Here is a 19,602-nt window from a genome sequence, read left to right on the forward strand (position 1 = left end):
GCAGGTTAAGCCCCAATGATGTTTGAGCGTGTAGCCGTTGTTGGAGATAATGGCAATGGAGGGAAGCTAGAGGGACTTTAGCAAATTAATCCTCAAGACACAATGAACAAACTAAGCATGCACGGAGACTCAGAACACTCCGACATTACGGGGGCAGCTGAGAGGGGCCGAGGAGGAGGAGGTTGTCTAAATTGGCTGCAGGAAGGAAGAACTGGTCAGGGAGTGGGCATCAACGCTGGGGTGAGATGTACCATAAGCAGGATAAAGCTGGGTGTAGGACAGCTTAACGTAGCAAGACGCACCTTGTAAGGACCCCCTATTGAAGCAGCTCCCTGGTCAGCAAGGGACTAAACTTGATTCCAGTCTCATATCCCTTCCTCGTTAGCATAGTGGTTAGTATCCCTGTCTGTCACGTGGGAGACCGGGGTTCAATTCCCCGATGGGAGATGTTATTTCTAGGGCAGGCACAGTAGTGTAGTGGTCAGCGTAACGTTTTACAGCACCAGCGACCCAGGTTCAATTCCGGCTGCTGTCTGTTAGGAGTTTGTACGTTCTCCCCGTGTCTGCGTGGGTTTCCTCCGGGTGCTCTGGTTTCCTCCCACATTCCAGAGACATACAGGTTAGGAGTTGTGGGCATGCTATGTTGGTGTCGGAAGTGTGGCGACACTTGCGGGCTGCTCCCAGAACACTCTACGCAAAAAGATGTATTTCACTGTGTGTTTCGATGTACATGTGACTAAAAAAGGTATCTTATGTTTTAATACTGCAAAATTTTGGGGCATGTTTGTGCTGATGGACAGAGGTGCTGTGATCACTGGGTAAGGTAACCCGTGAGAGTTACAGTCGGTATCATGAGGGCAGTTTTACCCCATTAACTTGGGATAGTCACCGCCCCACCCCCTCCAGAAGTGAAGCGGTGTACAATTGACACTGTATTTGGACAATGTTTTCTCTTCTATTCATAAACATTGAAATTTAGGAAATGAATGAGCTGTGAATAGATCCACCAGGATAAATCTAAACAGTGTTAATTCAGAAGTGATGTCAGCCCAAGCATTGTGCTGTTGTGGCTTGTTAATCAGCTCATCCCATTTTACAACAATCAAAACCCAGTTTTAATGTCCAAATTAATCCCATATTCAACATAATTAAACCTTCAAAATGTATAAACAGCATAAAGCCTTTCTAATATCCCCTCTGCATTGTGTGTGGGAGTCATAAGCAAACTCGGGGAAAACAGAGGTCATCGATGAGGGAAGGTGTAAACCAGGCTACTGATGCACAAGGCAGCACACGAGAGCCTTTGTACTCTGTGCGGGGAAGGGTTGAGCTGAACTAAGGGGGCAGCGAAAACTCAGGCAGTGTTTCGGACGCGTGGCTCTCTTGCGTCCCAGTTTTGGAAGCAAGCATTTTGCACATAAACCTGCAACTCTCTCCCTGCTGTGTCACACAGGGCAGGGAGGGGAATGGGAATACCGAGGATTGCAAGGGGGGTGGGGATCGAGGGGGGGGGGGGGGTTGGGTCTCCCGGGGTGATAGCACGGAGGGGGGTAGTTGGAGGGGTTGAACAATATACTTACTACAATGACAAGTACTCAGTGTCATGAGGAACTCCTTTTAGCGTGAGCCAAACGAAAGGAAAAAAAAAGAGAACAAGAATGGAACAAGATGGCCACATTTGAGCAGGCAGCAGATATCACCACACACACAAGAACAAAGAAGCATTGTACTTCAGTCAAACAGTGAAGTCCCCCCCTCCACACACCCACCCCATTAGTCTTAGTGCAGTTGCATTGGGATGCCTGTGTTTTGGAGCTTGGAGACAGAGCACAGCCTCCAGCGTTCACTCCCCGCCAAAGGGGAGCACGGACAGAAACGGTGGAGACAATTCCCAGGGGGAAGAAGGCCAAGCACCTGGTCTTGCCCAGGACGACTTCTCATTTGAACATCAGGAGCCGTCCCCCAACACCCTTACCACGTGGCACAGCTCCTCCTGAACTTTATCAGAAAGCCCTCCAAAGTTTTGCCTGTCACAGGGAAAGTCACTTGGGGCCGCGAGGCTCCTCCAGTGCAGGAGATGTTCTGGCTGGTGCGCTAATTGGTGGCTATGAATTGCACCAGTGTGGGGGTGGGGGGGGTGTTGACGGGGATGCAAAATGGAAAATGGATTGGTGTAGATGGTGATTAATGGCCAGCACAGACATGGTGGCCAAGGGCCTTTGTCCATGCTGGTTGCCTCGATGACTCTGTGGGTTTTGCGGCAGAGGCTGGAGTCAAGATGGTGCAGTTCACTATCGATGGCTGTCCGTTCATCCCACGATTCAGGAAAATGTCACAACAACCGGGAGATCCGGTTTCCTCCCACATCCCAAAGCCATGCAGGTCAGTGGGATGTAGGCCATCATAAATTGTCGCAAGTATGTAGTTGAGGGGTAGAATCCGGGGGGGGGAGTAGTCTATGGGAGTGTGGGGACAAAATGCGGTAGGGTAGGATGGGTGTAAAGATGGGTGCTTGATGGTTGGCACAGACTCGATGGGCTGAAAGGCCTGTTTCTGCGCTGTATGATTTTGTGACTCTATGACACAGGCTGCCCCTGTGATCGCTTCCTGCTGAGGTCACTGGCCTGAGATGTGGGAGGGGGTAAGAATGCGCTGACAATCAGACGCATTTCCAATGCCCAGGGAGGTCATCAAAAACCCGAAGTTCTCACTGTCATTTCCCAGCCTGTGATTTGTCACCTGGCGCTTGGCCGTAATGCACTCTATGGTTGAATATCTCCCCACCATTTCACGTCCATTGCAAGAGTGCGTCAAAATTCCCAAGTGGGGCAGGGAGAAGTTAGATAACCATTAAGAACCAAATATTAGTGTTGGTCCACAGAAAGAGCAACACCTCCAGTCAGGAACCACCCTGACCCTGAGAGAACTGACAGGTTCACTGTTGGAGTGGCAACTGGTCCCTCAGCAAAACTGGCCTCGGGCAGCAGCTGCCCGCTGACACTGCAGTCAGTGACTGCGCGTCAGCCTCGAGGTTGACGGTGATGAACAGCAAGCCTGTTGGCTGTGGAGAAAATGCTTCTTTTTTCGTTGGAATAGAGTGTGGAGAAATCATGACACACAAGGCAAACAAACACTGCAGCAAGCTCAAGACACACCAAAGCACCAAACCTGAACGGAAATCCTGCTAAAAAATAATAACAAATTAAACAGCAAATGTCTGGGTTCATTATAGAAAATACCAGACTTCAGGATTTGGAAAAACACACAAGTGTATACTGGGAACGATAGATCCCAGAATCTACACTGGAAACTGTATATAACGATATGCACCCTCAGGAGATCCGGCGCTCACGTCGGGAATAAAAGACACCATGTCCACACGGGGAACAGATGGGGTTCTTGATCAGTCCTTCAAATTTTTCCTTTCAAGGTCATTGATAAATTTACTATTTTAAATGCAGTGATTGATCGTTTGAACTAGCAGAGATGTACCCATCAATAGCTTACCTCCTGGTGACCTGGGAGACGTGGGTGATTTAGTTGGGGAAGTCAGTGGGGTCTTTAGAGGAGAAATCCCTGCAGAGGTGTCCTCCTCATCTGGACCTGTGTTAAGAAAATCTTTTGAAGTCCATGGAAGCTTTAATCCAGTCTCATGCAAAGGCATTAGATGATCCAGTTCAACAACAACAACTTGCAGTTATATAGCTGTGTAAAGGTATAAGTGCACAAGAAATAGGAGCAGGGGTAGGCCATTCAGCCCTTGCCATTCAAGCCTGCTCTACCATTCAACAATGATATGGCAGACACAGTCTCTCAAGTCATAGAGTCATACAGCACAGAAACACCTCTGTCAGCCCATCTCTCGCAAAATATCCCAAGGTCTCTCACAGGAGGGAGAGGGGACAAGTGAGTGAGGGAGGGAGGGGAAAAAGTGAGAGGGAGAGGGAAAGAGTGAGAGGGAGAGGGAGGGAGGGTGGGAGAGGAAGGCAGAGAAGGAGGGGGAGTGAGAGAGAGGGAGGGAGACTGAGAAAGAGTGAGAGAGGGGAGAGAGAGAGACAGACAGAGTGTAAAAAGAAGACTTAGAGAGGCAGAAATATTTTGAGAAAAATCCCAGAACTTCGGGTCTGGGCAGATGATGTCTGAAATCAGGGACGCACAGGACACTGGAATGGAAGGAGAGCAGTTAACATTCAGGGCCGCAGGAGGATACGGAGATGGGGGAAGTAATTTGAAAGGAAGGATGAGAGTTGTGGCATAACTGTGGATCAGCAGCAACAGGGGTCTGGTTTTGGTCAGAGTTAGGCCACAGGCAGCAAGGTCTTGATGTTACCCCGGTGATAACTTTCAGTGGGAGTCAACAGAAAGGAAGGCAGAAGTGTCTCAGGATGGTCCCATACACTTGACCCTCAGGGTCAAGTATGTGGGGCATGTTGTCACTGTTGGAAGTGTGGTTGGCAAAGCCCCACGAACCACCATCTGATGGTTATGGTCCACATCCTGGCAAGGCCACCAGGAGAACTCATCATTGGGTGTCACGGGACCTTTCCCCTCCAACTCCACGGATAGATGGGACACCCAGCCTGACGCACTGCGCCTCCGACCCTGGAGTGCTCCCTCAGTTCTGCACTGCAGAGTTGGCCTGGAACATGTGCTCGAGGGTTTGGAGTAGGGTTTGAACCCACAACCTCCTGATTCTAGAGGCAAAACCGTTGACCCCCCCCAAAGATTAAGGGAGTCTCCCTGTATAACATTGCTGCTACATCATTTGGATAAAATGCCTCGAGTTTAAAAGTAAAAATCACTGCCGATTTACAAGCAAAGAACTGCAGATATTCGAAGTCAAGAACAGTGATATACAGCAGGTATGTTCAGGTGCTCCCTGACCTGTTGAGCAGATGCAATATTTTCTGCTTTTATTTTTCAATAAGTTTGGCCAGTTCTACATTTGCCTTAGCTGAATGCAAGTGCCACAACATGTTTTTTAAAAAAAAATTGTTTTAGTTATGCATCATGAAAAACAAAAGAAAGAATGCAGCAAATCGGAAATAAAGTAGAAGCGTTAGAAGACTCAGAGGTGGAGGGAGAGGGTTAACATTTCGGGCCCATGACCTGTTGACAGAAGCAGAAGGTAGGGATTTAACAGCAGGTCCAAAGGCAGCTTTGCTGTAGGGTTGGAGACACACCAACACTGCACTGAATTTATCTGTGGTGAAGATCTGGAATGAGCTGCCTGAGGAGGGAGTGAGACAGATACTATTAGAATGTTTAAAAGGCATTTGGGCAGGTAGTTGGACAGGAGTGTAGAGGGATGCAGGTTTAATGCAGTCAGATGGGATTAGGATCGATAGGCATCATGGTCGGCGCAGGTGAGGTGGGCTGTACTGGCCCGTTTCTGTGACGTGTATTTCTACAACTCGATCGGAACTTGCAAGCTTCCACACAAGAGACTCCAAAAACATTACCATCCAGCCCGAGCTGTTTCCGTTCCACCTCTCTCTTGTACTCCTCCAGTTCCTGGTCGGTGAGCTCGTTGAAAGGGTTTGGGGGCTCAGGCTCCTGCTCCAGTGCCTGCAGATCCTGTTCGGTTGCAGCCTGAGCCTCTGAAGGCAGCACTCCTTCTGCAGACTGACAACGACAACGCACACAGTTAATGTACCATCCAGTCCTGTGGAGACACATACGCACACGCGCACACATACAATTGCGCACACACACACGTGCACACACACTCACACACGTGCACACACACAAACGCATGCACATAATGTGCACACAGATGCACACACAGAGTCACACATACACATGCACACAGATATGCAGACACATGCGGGTGCATGCACACACAGTCTCACACACACATGGGCATGCCCACACAGTCTCACACACACAGTCACACACACACACACACACACAGTCACACACACACACACACACACACAGTCACACACACACACACACACACACACCCTACTGAGGTGGTGCTAGCATGTGATCAGAAACCACAGGTCAAATACAACAGAGAAGTTCGAAGCCCCATAATGAAGCCATTTGGCCAATCAAGCACATTCTATCCCTTTTATCATTGTGCCTGTTCACAAACGTTGGTGAGTCCCTCTGACAGCGCTCTGCCCACCTGAAGAGGGCACGGATGAGAGACCGACCCCTCGACGGACTCACCGGGCTGCGACTCTTTTCTGTGATGACTCCGGCGAGCAGCTGTGACTGTGGTCCCGCTGACTTCATATCCTGCCGGTTCTGCTCTCGGATCTAAAGGTCAAACAACTACCTTCAGGAAAAGAACGAATGGACAATCCACCCAGCAGACACTAGTAATGGCAGCAACAAAGCTGGGAACTTCAAGCAGCAGGTGCCTCTTGGCACCACTATCAATGAGGGAGTATCGTTGAAGCTGGTCACATGAAGGTTAACTCCTCTTGTTTCATCCTTCCCGGATCTCTCCACATCTGGTTAATTTTGCCTCTAATTCTGACTGTCTCTCTCTCTCTCTCTAATCCATCTACCTTTCTGTTTCCTCTGCCACTTGCTCAGTTCCTCCATTTTCTTCTCCCCTTTCTCTCTCCTCAGTGTTTCTTCCCTCCTGCCAACCCCTCACCCTTCACCTGAGCCTTGTCCAGCCCCATCCTCCTCTCTCTCTCTGGGTCCAATGGAGTTGCTTCCTGACTGCAGTTACATGAAATGTGATCTTCTCTAGGCTTACACAGTGTTTCACTCTGCAGGGACATCGATAATAAATGCTTTCCTTCTTTCCCCGGAAAGTTTGGAATGTGGACCTCACGTTCCCATGATGCAGATACATTTAACGGAAACAGGAGTAAATACATAAGGGGAAGTAACAGAAAGGTACGCTGACAGTAAAGTTGTAGGTTAATTAGCTGTTATAAATTGCCCCAGTGTGTTGATGTGTGGTAGAATCCGGGGGGAGCGGATGGGAATGTGGGGAGAATACAATGGGGTTAGTGTAAATGGACACTTGATAATCATTGCAGACTTGCTAAGTCAAAGAGTCTGTTTCCAAGCCGGATGATCCTACAACACTAAACCAATATTAACCCAGGACCGGGAACTCAATACTTGACAGGACATGCCCTCTTCTCATTACCACCATCAGGGAGGAGGTACGGGAGCCTGAAGACCCACACTCAACGATTCAGGAACAGCTTCTTCCCCTCCGCCATCAGATTTCTGAATGGTCCATGAACCCATGAACACTACCTCGTTATTCCTTTTTTTTGCACTATTTATTTATTTTTGTAATTTATAGTAGTTTTATATCTTAGCACTGCACTGCTACCGCAAAACAAATTTCATGTCACATCAGTCAGTCGGTTAATTTCAAGTAATAAATCTGATTCTGATTCTGTCCCAGGGGTTAAAGCAATTGGAATACTGCAGAAATTCTAATGATAATCTAAAAACCACTCCTTTACACTGAAAAGTTGTACATCACTCCAGTGTTTAAGGGCTTTGAGGGGAATAAAATTAAAGAGAGATTGAACTGCAAATTAGTGAGCTGGCTGGGTACTCAGGAGAATGTAAGGATAACAAGCAGGGTGTGACAGAGGTTCCAGGGTCTCTGCAATTTGAAACACACCTTTTTACTAAATTTCCCTTGCTCTGATGAAAGGTCATCAACCACAAACCTTAACACAGTTTCTCTCTCCACAGATGCTGCCTGACCTATTGAGTTTTTTTCCATCACTTTGTTTTCATGTAACTAGGGGCGTTCTGTGAGATTTCTCCTCTGGCCTTGGGTGCTGGGATAGAAAGCTGAATATCCAAATGTGCTGGAACACAGAACATAGAACAGTACAGCACAATACAGGCCCTTCAGCCCACAATGTTGTGCCGACCTTTAAACCTCACCTAAGACTATCTAACCCCTTCCTCCCACATATCCCTCTATTTTAAATTCCTCCATATGCTTATCTAGTAATCTCTTGAATTTGACCAAAGTACCTGCCTCTACCACTGCCTCAGGCAGCACATTCCACGCCCCAACCACTCTCTGGGGAAAAAAATCTTCCTCTGATATCTCCCTTGAACTTCCCACCCATTACTTTAAAGCCATGCCCTCTTGTATTGAGCATTGGTGCCCTGGGAAAGAGGCGCTGGCTGTCCACTCTATCTATTCCTCTTAATATTTTGTACACCTCTATCATGTCTCCTCTCGTCCTCCTTCTCTCCAAAGAGTAAAGCCCTAGCTCCCTTAGTCTCTCCTCATAATGCATACTCTCCAAACCAGGCAGCATCCTGGTAAATCTCCTCTGCACCCTTTCCAACGCTTCCGCATCCTTCCTATAATGAGGCGACCAGAACTGAAGGCACATGGATAGGCAGCATTGTAAGCAAGGTGGATAGGAACCTAAAATTAACAAAAGGTATTAGGCCAAACTGTGACAGTGGAGGCACGAGCCAACACTGAACCCAAAATGATAGAGCAGTGTATGGTCTGAATGGTGAAAAGCAGCAGAAGTTCAGAGACTTAGGCTTCACATACATAGTCTTGGCCATTTTAGAAAATAATCCAAAAAGATAATGGAATATGTTCTTTGTATCTAGGGTCTGGAAACAAGGGATTAAAGGCTCATGGTATAAAAAGCCATTTGCACTCTGAGCAGTATAGGGCCCAGCTTTTGGAGAGGTAGGCCAGGCTTGGAGAGCGGAGCACATATTCACAGACTAGGCTTGTATTCCATCGGAAGCTGAAAAAGGGATGATTTAATTGAGGTTTAGAGGTAACAGGTAGGATAGAGAGACTGAAGTGTCTGCTGTTTTGGGCAATGGGTGATCCAGGACCAGGGTCCACAGGCTGCTGGCAGGGCGGCACAGTGGTGCAGCAGTTAGTACTGCTCCTTCTCAGCTCCAGCAACCTGGGATCGATCCCGAGCTCTGGTGCCGTTGGTGTGGAGTTTGCATGTTGGCCCTGTGCCCGTGTGGGTTTCCTCCGGCTGCTCCGGTTTCCTCCCGCATCCCAAGCTCATAGGTCAATAGGCGAAGGTAAATTACCTCTCAGGAATAACCATCGCCTGTTGATCTACCGGCTTGCAAAAGAATCAAAGGAGATTTGATCTCAGGGTTACAGAGAAAAGATCTCAGGGTTACAGGGAAATAAAAGTGGGAGTGAGACTGATGGAATGACTCTGCTGGGCGCTGGCACAGAGTGAACGGTTTCCTTCTGCGTCAACCAGTATTGGCTTATAATTATTGTCACATGTACCGAGACACAGTGAAAAGCTTGTTTTGCACATCATCTGGACAGACCATGCCAAACATAATTACACTGAGGTAGTAAAAAGAAGATGGAATGCAGAATATAGTGTTGCAGTTACAGAGAAAGTGCAGTGCAGGAAGACAAATAAAGAGCAAGGGCCACGACGAGGTAGTTTGGGAGATCAAGAGTTCATCTTTTAGTGTATGAGAGGTCCGTTCAAGAGTCTGGCAACAGCAGGATAGAAGCTGTCCTTGAGCCTGGTGGTGTGTGCTCTCAAGATTTTGTATCTTGTCTGGTGGGAGGGGGGAAGAAGAGAGAATGTCCGGGGTGGGAGGGGTCCTTGTTTATGTTGGCTGCTTTCCCGAGGCAGTGGGAAGTGTAGACGGAGGCAGTGGGGGGGAGGCTGGTTTGCATGGTGGACTGGGCTGTGTTCACAACTCACTGCAGAATAAGTGTGTAAGTTTGCAGGAGTAAAGTCGGGAAGTGCAGAAGCTGGGAAATTAGGAATTCTCTTCCACCAGCAGGGTCACAGGAAGAAGGCGGGAGAATGGGGTTGAAAAAAAAATCAGCTGTGATCGAATGGCAGAGCAACTCGATGGGACGAATGGCCCAATTCTGCTCCTACATCTTATGGTCTAAAAGGGACTGAACGGGAGGTGGGCCATTAACTCCAAATCTGAGGTTATTGGATTTTTGTTAACCAAAGGCATCAGGGGCCTGGAGAAAAGTTGGTGTGTGAGTTAAGTCACGGGTGAATGGTGGAAAAAGCTGACGGGGTGAGACGCCCCCTTCCTGTCCTATGTTCTCATAGGGAGGGGGAGAGAGAAATTAGGAAGAGACTCAGTGTGTGCCCTACACAAGATCGGAGACCTGCTGATGACCGAGCACGTGCATTCGGTATAAAGGCTGACAGTGATGGGTGAAGTTTAGAAAGATCGTTCACATTAACAACGGTGCAATGCACTCCCAGTCTGTGCTTTTCATACTATACTGTGTATTTGTGGTGTATGTGCTCTGGAGGTACCAGTGGACAGCCCGTCCAGCCTTGTAGAAGGTGTAAAGATGACCAGGCATGGGAGCAAAAAACAAACTGCTGGAGGAACTCAGCGGGTCAGGCAGCGTCCGTGGAGGGAAATGGAGAGTCGGTGTTTTGGGTCGAGACCCTTCATCTGGACTGAAAAAGTTGAGGGGAGGAAACCAGTCTAAAGAGGTGAGGGGAAGGGGTGGGGCTAGAGCCGGCAGGCGATAGGTGGATCCAGGTGATAGGCAGAGTGGAGATACCGACAGAGGCTGGCAGGTGAGAGGTGGAGGCAACAAAGGGCTGCAGATGGTGGGGTCTGATGGGAGGGGAAGGTGGAGCATGGAACCAAATAAGGGAGGTGGGAGGGCAGATGGGAACAGTGGGGGGGGGGGCAGTGGGAGGAGTGTGTGGGTGACGGGAAAGAAACAGGGTGATGGGGGGCAGGTGGGGGGGATGGGTGGAGGAGGATCTGGGTGGCTGAGTTCCTCCAGCAGTTCGTTTGTTGCTTTGCTCCAGATTCCAGCATCTGCAGTCTCTTGTGTCACCAGGTATGGGAGCCCAGGGTTGATGTAGATCTGCTCCTTGCTGGAAACATCTTTCCACTCACTTCCTACTCAGTAAACTCCCTATTCTTTTAATATGCATTTCTGACCAAGTTATTGCTTGACAGCTGACCAAGTGTGTTACCGTTGCCCCAGAGAGTGCCACTTACGACAATGGACTTTGTTTTTTAGTTCTAATTGTGTTTTTTTCTTGTAAAAATTGTATGTAATTTATATTGTTTATGCTTTTCTTGTGAATGCTGCTTATCTGATGCTATGTGCCTGTGATGCTGCTGCAAGTAAGTTTTTCATTGCACCTGTGCGTACATGGACATGTGCATGTGACAACAAACCCTGTGATGTACCTCACCTTATTCCTGGTTTCCAGCACTTCCCGGGGGTCTGTAAAAAGAGGCACAAACTGGTTGGGCGTTTCAATCTTGATCGGAGTGCCACTGCTGGATTTCTTCACCTCGTCAGCTTTCAACCACTGTTTTAAATCAAAAGGTGCACGCATCACTTCCACAGCTACTTCACTGAGGTTTTCTGACCCTGCCACGTCCATGGCAGAGCGCACTAGGATCGTGTACTGGCAGAGGACACAGGGGACACCCGCAGGGTACAATGGTGGGGAGCTCTGGCGGGGAGTAGCAGCGCACCCAGAAAACACTGTACAATGGCAGAGAACATGGCAGGTGGATGTTAGTGGCAGGAGCACTGGCAGACATCAGTGGGAGGAGAACTGGCAGACCAGTGGCAGGGTGCACTGGCGGACCAGTGGCAGGGTGCACTGACGGACCAGTGGCAGGGTGCACTGACGGACCAGTGGCAGGGTGCACTGACGGACCAGTGGCAGGGTGCACTGACGGACCAGTGGCAGGGTGCACTGACGGACCAGTGGCAGAGAGCACTGACGGACCAGTGGCAGAGAGCACTGACGGACCAGTGGCAGGGTGCACTGACGGACCAGTGGCAGGGTGCACTGACGGACCAGTGGCAGGGTGCACTGACGGACCAGTGGCAGGGAGCACTGACGGACCAGTGGCAGGGAGCACTGACGGACCAGTGGCAGGGAGCACTGGCGGACCAGTGGCAGGGAGCACTGGCGGACCAGTGGCAGGGAGCACTGGCGGACCAGTGGCAGGGAGCACTGGCGGACCAGTGGCAGGGTGCACTGATGGACCAGTGGCAGAGAGCACTGATGGACCAGTGGCAGAGAGCACTGACCGACCAGTGGCAAGGTGCACTGATGGACCAGTGGCAGGGAGCACTGGCGGACCAGCGGCAGGGTGCACTGATGGACCAGTGGCAGGGAGCACTGTGGACCAGTGGCAGGGAGCACTGTGGACCAGTGGCAGGGAGCACTGGCGGACCAGCGGCAGGGTGCACTGTGGACCAGTGGCACGGTGCACTGCCAGCGTGCACACAGAACACAGTCTCCTTCCATGTTTGAATCAAATGAATTCAAATCCATTACCAAGCATTTAATTTATTTAAATTCATCAACCATTCACTAAAGGCCTCAAAGGAGATGTAAATTACCCAACGTATTAACAATAACTTTAATAACTGCAAATCTGGTTAACTTTCTCTGTAAGTGGCTAACAGCTGAAGGCAGACTGGCAGTGTTGACATTGGACAGTGGTGGTGGGGACAGGCTGGGAGCAGATATTCAACCGTGTCCCTACACACTCCCACCCTCCAGACCTGGGTCTATATCTGTGGACCTGGTCAACACCTCCCCAGGAATATCCACAATGCGCCATGCAGGAGGGAAGTTTCAATACCAGCTTCAAGTAAACACTAACAAACTTCTACAGATGTACTGTTGAAAGTATCCTGACTGGTTGCATCACCGTCTGGTACGGCAATTCCAATGCACAGGAATGCAAGAAGCTGCAGAGAGTAGTGGACTCTGCTCAGTACATCACGGGCACATCCCTCCCACCATCGGGAGTAGTTACAGGAGGCAATGCCTTAAGAAGGCAACATCCATCATCAAAGATCCCCACCATCCGGGCCATGCCACTTTCTCGCAGCTACCATTGGGCAGGAGGTACAGAAGCCTGAAGTCCCCACACCACCAGGTTCAAGAACAGCTACTTCCCTTCAACCATTCGGTTCTTGAACCAACCGGCACAACCCTAATCACTACCCCAGTATAGCAACACTATGACCACTTTGCACTACGATGGACTTTGTTTTTTGTTCTAATTTTGTTCTTTCTTGTATGATTTATGTTTAATTTATGCTTTTCTTGTGAATGTTATGTCTCTAATGCCATGTGTCTGTGATGCTGCTGCAAGTACGTTTTTCACTGTGCACACATGTACTTGTGCAGATGACAATAAACTCGACTTTGACTTTGATTAAAGCTCTGCTGGTCCCGGCTTCCACAAGAGGGCACTGGAGACGGCCGGTGCGGAAACCCCTGCAATGCAGCAGGCAGGGAGGGAGCTGGGTGACTGACACATCCCCTCGGGATTCTGTGTCTCCACAGACTCGCACAGGCTGGTCTCGGTACACAGCACTAGCCCTGATCGAGTGTGCAAGAAGCCACACCTGGTGCTGCTAGAGCCTCCTCCCATGGGCAGCATTGTTTTTGTATTAAATTCACTCATCACCTGAACCTTCACTTGCTGCTTAACCCTGCAGGAACTGATGGTTGGTAAGAACATGAGGAAGCAGCAGAAGTATAGGCTGTTACCCCCTCCTTCCTCAGCCTCATTCCTGCAATAACCCCATCCCCTTGAATACAGAATTACCTGCCAATCTGACTGGAATGTGTTCAGCAACTCAGCCTCCACAACACTCTGAGGTAGAGAATTCCAAGGAGTCACCCTCCTCTGAGTGAATAAATTCTTCCTCCCTCAGTCAAAGAGTTAAACAGCACGGATACAGGCCCTTTGGCCCAACTCATCCATGCTGACCAAGGTGCTCCTCTAAGCTAGTCCCATTTGCCCATGTCTGGCCCATATCCCTCGAAACCTTTTCTACCCATGTACTTATCCAAATGTCTTTTTAATGCCGTTATTGTACCTGCCTCAACCACTTTCTCTGGCAGCTTGTTCTGTATACGCACCACCCTCTCCGTGAAGAAGTTGCTCCTCAGGTCCCTTTTAAATCTTTCCCCTCTCACCTTAAAGCTGTGCCCTTCAGTTTTTTGTTCCCTTTCCCTGGGGGAAAAGGCTACGTGCGTTCACCCTATCGATGCCCCTCATGGTTTTATTCACCTCTAGAAGGTCACCCCTGAGTCTCCTACGCTCCAAGGAATAAAGTTGTCGCCTGCCCAACCTCTCCCTACAACCCAGGCTCTTGAGTCCTGGCAACATCCTCATAAATCCTGAATGGCTGACCCCTTAATTTGAGGCAGGGGATCCCAGTGCTGTCTGTGTGGAGTTTGCACGTTCTCCCTGTGACCGGTCGTCCACATCCCAAAGATGTGCGGGTAGGTAGATGAACTGACCAATGTAAACTGCCCCTAGTGCGTAGGTGAAGCAGTAGAATCTGGGGAGGAATTGATGAGAATGTGGAAAGAACAAGAAAATAGGATGAACGTTGGATGAGTGTAAATGGGTGGTTGATGGTTGGCACGGACTTGATGGTCTGAAGGGCCTGTTTCCGTGCTGTGTCCCTCCATGACTACGGAGGAAGCTGGTGTGGGTCATGCACCTCCCTGGCTAAACATGGCTACAGATGCTTCTATCTTGTCTCTTTGATACTTTCGAGGAAGAACAGTTGTAGAGTCACAGAGTCATACAGAATGGAAACAGGCCATTCAGCCCAACCGGTTCATACCCACCAAGATGCTCATCAAAGCTTGTCCCATTTGCCAGCATTGGCCCATAACCTTGTAAATCTTTCCAATTCATGTACCTGTCCGACTGTTTTCTAAAAGTTGTTATTGTACCTGCCTCAACCACTTCCTCTGGCAGCTCATTCCACATAGATACCATCCTTTGTGTAAAAAAGTTGACCATCAAGTTCCTATTAAATCTCTCCCCTCTCACCTTAAACCTAAGCCCTCTAATTCTTGATTTCCCAACACTGGGTAAAAGACTGAGTGCATTCACCCTATCTATACTCCTCATGATTTTATACACCTCTGTAAGGTCACCCCCTCAGTCTCCTACATTTCAAAGAATAAAGTCCTAGCGTGTCCAACCTCTCCCTATAACTCAGTCCCTCAAGTCCTGGCAACATCCTGGCAAATCTTTTCTGCACTCATTCCAGTTTAATAACATCTTTCCGATAGCAGAGTGACCAAAACTGAACACAATACTCCAAGTGCGGCCACACCAACGTCCTGTACAACCGCACCATGACCTCCCAACTTTTATACTCAATGCCCTGACTTATGATGGCCAGCGTGCCAGAAATCTTCTTCAGCACCTTGTCTACCTGTGACTCCACTTTCGGGAAACCATGCACTTGTAACTCCAAGGTCCCTCTGTTCTGTAACACACCCCAGGGCCCTCCCGTTCATTGTGAAAGTCCTACCTGGATTTGACTTTCCAAAATGCAGCACCTCACACTTATTCGAATTAAACTCTATTTGCCTTTCTTCAGCCCACTTATTCAACTGATCAAGATCCCCCTGTAATTTTTGATAACCTTATTGTCCACTATCCCACCTATTTTAGTGTCATTATAGTTATTGGAGATCGATAAATGTTTGCTCTTGTATGTTTTTTGTTTTAAGATAACTTGTACCTTGTCCTCCTGTTAAAGGCCTGTCGATTGACTGGTGGCTAGTAAACAAGGGACTGCATGGAACATAGAGCACTACAGCGCAGTACAGGCCCTTCAGCCCACAATGTTGTGCCGACATTTTATCCTGCTCTAAGATCTAACCCTTCCCTCCCACATAGCCCCCTATTTTTCTATCATTCATGTGTCTAAGAGTCTCTTAAATGTCCCAACAACCTCAGCAGGCAGTGCATTCCACACACCCACCACTCTCTGTGTAAAAAACTTACTCCTGACATCCCCCTTATATCTTCCTGCAATCACCTTAAAATTATGTCCCCTCGTGTTAGCCATTGTCACCCTGTGAAAAAGTCTCTGACTGTCCACTCGATCTATGCCTCTTATGCATGATGCATTGAGCAGGGTGCTGGGGACAGGACACAATAGGCACAGCCAACGATCCAGCTCCTTACCGCGGTTTTGGCCCGAGGACTACTGGGACCTCCTTGAGGCTCTTCGCTGGCGTTAACCCGCAGGTAGGTGTTTGGAGAGTTCAGCCACCGGCTCTTCTCCTGCTGCTGTTTCTGACTGTGGTGTCTGAGCGAGGTGTGTGGGAGAACATCTTCGTCGAAGGTGAACGCGGTAACAGTGGCCGGGATCTCCACCTCGCTCTTGTGTCTCGTCTTCTCCTGAACGATGGGATGCCTGTACGCGTAGCCAGTTCTGTACCCCTGACAACACAAGAGAGGTCAGTAATAACATTGTCACTCCTGCCATTGCCTGGTCAGTGGTGGAGATAAATCTGCTCCTGCTTCAGTAACACTGCTGCTTTCATTGTAACCGATTAGAAAGAGAATTCCCACACAAAGCAACAGAAAACTCCACATGGCTCAAGGGAATAGGACCTGACTCACAGCCCATGATCCCCATACATCTGGGCCAGATGTGGAGGGCCGAATATTTTGCCCCCTTGGCACCCCCAAGTTGGGAGGTAAAGTCTCAGTCATGTCTCTGCCTCATGCCACACAGTGCCCTGCAACATCCTGATGGTTTCTGATAGCTTTTAACCGGTTAAAGAAATAATTTTTTTTAACAAAATATTAACAAGTTTATGGCTGCAAGGGCAAACTCAGCAGATGGTAGGGCCCGGGAGAGCATTGTAGAACAGAGAGACTGAGGGGTACAGGTACATGGTTCCCTGAGAGTGCCAACACAGGTTGGTGAAGAAGACGTTTGGCATGCTTGACCTCATCAGTCGGGGCATCGAGGACAGGAGGTGGGACGTCAACTGTACAAATCGGTGGTGAGACCACACTTGGAGTACTGTGTGCCATTCTGGTCGCCCAGCTGTAGGAAGGATGGCATTAAACTGGAAAGGGTGCAGAAAAGATTCATGAGAATGATATGAGGACTGGAGGGCTTGAGTTACAAGATGAGCTGGGTAGGCTGGGACTATTTTCCCTGGAGCGCAAGAGGCTGAGGGGGTGACCTCATAGAGGTATATAAGGTCACGAGGGACATAGATAAGGCGGATGGCCACGGGAGAGGAGTCTAAAACTAGAGGACTTAGATTTAAGGTGAGAGGGAATTACTTCAAAGGAACCTGAGGGGCAACTTCTTCACGCAGAGGGTGGTGCGTATATGGAACGAGCTGCCAGAGGAAGTGGTTGAGACAGGTACAATAACAACATTTAAAAGACACTTGGATAAGTAGATGGATAGGAAAGGTTTAGAGGGATATGGGCCGGATGCAGGCAAATGGGACTAGCTCAGGTGGGCATCTTGGTCAGCATGCTCGAGTTGGGCGGAAGGGCCTGTTTCTGTGCTCTACGATTCTATGACTCTGTTTGTGGAGTGCTGAGCGCAGCGGTCAATGGAGAGTAGGCACGCCAGTCTCTGACCTCCTCCCTCGAACCCAACCATGCGTCGAAGTCTGAAATGAGGCAAACAGAGGCAGCTCCACCCCGTCGGATATCTCTGACACTGAACGCAAGCAACGCCGCTTCACTTTCCAACTGGACGTACCACAGCCTTCCGGACTCAGCACAGCTCTACAGTTTCAGTAACCAGCATCTCCACCCGCGACACCTCACATTTCCTACAATCAGTTCATTTCAGATAATTATCCTGCGTCTCCCATTCACACCTCCTCCTTTTGCCATTCACTAAATCACTTTACCACCTTCTTTCACCTATAGCCCTCGGGCACCATTTTGAGACACTCAGGGCAGCCCGCCTTGGTGTCCTGACCATTATTTATCCCTTGACTGTCACTGAACTAGTGAAGACGGATGAAAACCGGCCAGGATCTCACTGCTTCCTGCTGGATTCAAATTAATTGCCCCATTTCTTACATCGCAAGAGCAGTAACAACTCAATCAGCTGTTGAGTGTTTTGGGGTGTGCTGAAGTTGTGAAATGTGTGCTGGAAGCACATCTCCTGATCTGCTGTTGTAAATACAAGTTGTTATGTACCTCAGCAGATCTGCTCTGAGCTATCGATCCTCTACATGTCTGTTGAGCATTTCTTACTAAGCCATTCCCTAACAGAGAAGCTCATTCAGTCAATGAGATCTCTTTATTAGTGACGTGTACATCGAAACACACAGTGAAATGCATCTTCTGCGTAGTGTTCTGGGGGCAGCCCGCATGCGTCCTCACGTTTCCGGCGCCAACATAGCATGTCCACAACTTCCTAACCCGTATGTCTTTGGAATGCGGGAGGAAACCCATGCAGTCACGGGGAGAACGTACAAACTCCTCACAGACAGTGGCCGGAATCGAACCCGGGTCGCTGGCGCTGTAAAGTGTTACGCTAACCGCTACACTACCGGGCCCGCCCTTAGCTCCAATACTGACAATCAAAAGAAACTGCAGATGCTGGAATTCTGAAGTAAAAACGGAAAATACTGGAAGCACTCAGCAGGTCAGGCAGTGTCTGTGGAGACAGAAACGGTTAGTCAGATCCGCTCTTCATTTGACTCACCAAGTTGTCGAGCATCCTCATCAGCGCCTCAAACTCGTGCTCCCCAATCCGGCTCTTCTGCATTGGTCCAAAGGTATTGCCTGCCCAGCCCACGGAGCCAAGTTCATGAGGTTTATACTTGTCACGGTCCAAAAGGATCACGTTATCCACTCCACCGGCACTGGAGAGTGACGAAACCTGCAAACCGGCAGTGAGAGGAGTTGACAGTTACCTCAGACACCGGAACCTTGCTCTGATTGTACACTGCACCTGAGTACAGCTTACAGTTTTAGTCTTATTCAGGGAACAATATACTTGCATTGGAAATATTCAGAGAAGGTTCAGTGGGCTGCTTCCCCTGATGAGGAAAGATTTGAGTAGAAAGAGCCAAAAACGAGTTTAGAAGAATGGGAGGCAACTGTATTGAAATATATGAGGGATCAGCAAGGTAAACACTGAGAGAATGACCTAGGTGTTGACTAAAGGGCACAATCTCAGGGTAAGTTTCTCTGGATTTAAAACTAAGATGAGGAGGAATTTCTTTTTCTCTCCTCAAGGAATATGAACTGTCGAAGTTCTCTAACCCAGGGAGCTGGGGAGCCGGTCACAGCCGAGGTAGATTTTTAGCTGTAGGAGAATCAAGGGTTATAATGATCAGGGAAGAAGTGGGGAGAGGCTAAAATCAAGCCATGATCTTATTGAATAGTAAAGCTGGCTTGAGGGGCTGAATGGCCTAATCTTGATCCTGTTTTTGTGTTACGTCCTTGTGTTTGAGTGAAGAACTTTGATCTCTTCACCCATGACACACAGAAAGGCAAGACTACAGCAAGCAGAGGACAAAGTTAAGGGAAAGGGCTCAGGACCATCCAACTACCTGTTTGTTTGGTTACTAAAACTTACTCCAATCTCCCTGCCACACAGAATGTCTGAATTCACCAGCAGCCGCCATTTCAGTGCTCTGGAATTACTGCACCAATGGAATCAAAAAGAAGACCCCCAGTGAAGTGAAGACTTTGGATCACGATTAACAGGTTGCTGGTGGGAATCAGTTCTGTTTGTGGGCAGTTTGTCTGAACTCAGCAGCAGTGGCAGGACACACGTCTCAACTACCCCAAAGCCAGATGTCAGAAGCCCCAGAGAGCCGGTTATCTATG

The 19,602-nt window shown here is 48.9% G+C and overlaps 1 protein-coding gene across 5 annotated transcripts in view; it reads right to left on the reverse strand.

The window, feature by feature from the left end:
* Positions 1-19,602, reverse strand: part of add2 (adducin 2 (beta)) — a 116,914-nt gene that overhangs the window by 2,235 nt on the left and 95,077 nt on the right. For 4 of the 5 annotated variants that reach the window (XM_052040968.1, XM_052040970.1, XM_052040969.1 and 1 more), the window contains exons 9-14: positions 18,470-18,646; positions 15,958-16,215; positions 11,166-11,285; positions 6,178-6,267; positions 5,463-5,625; positions 3,508-3,603 (exon numbers count right to left, since the gene is read on the reverse strand). In XM_052040968.1, coding sequence (XP_051896928.1) covers positions 3,508-3,603; positions 5,463-5,625; positions 6,178-6,267; positions 11,166-11,285; positions 15,958-16,215; positions 18,470-18,646 — 904 coding nt within the window. Of the gene's footprint in view, positions 1-1,580; positions 1,615-3,507; positions 3,604-5,462; positions 5,626-6,177; positions 6,268-11,165; positions 11,286-15,957; positions 16,216-18,469; positions 18,647-19,602 lie in introns of all 5 variants that reach the window. The other variant, XM_052040972.1, reaches the window with a different exon arrangement.

This window comes from Pristis pectinata, chromosome 29, assembly GCF_009764475.1.
Source record: "Pristis pectinata isolate sPriPec2 chromosome 29, sPriPec2.1.pri, whole genome shotgun sequence".
In the NCBI taxonomy this organism is placed as follows: domain Eukaryota; kingdom Metazoa; phylum Chordata; class Chondrichthyes; order Rhinopristiformes; family Pristidae; genus Pristis; species Pristis pectinata.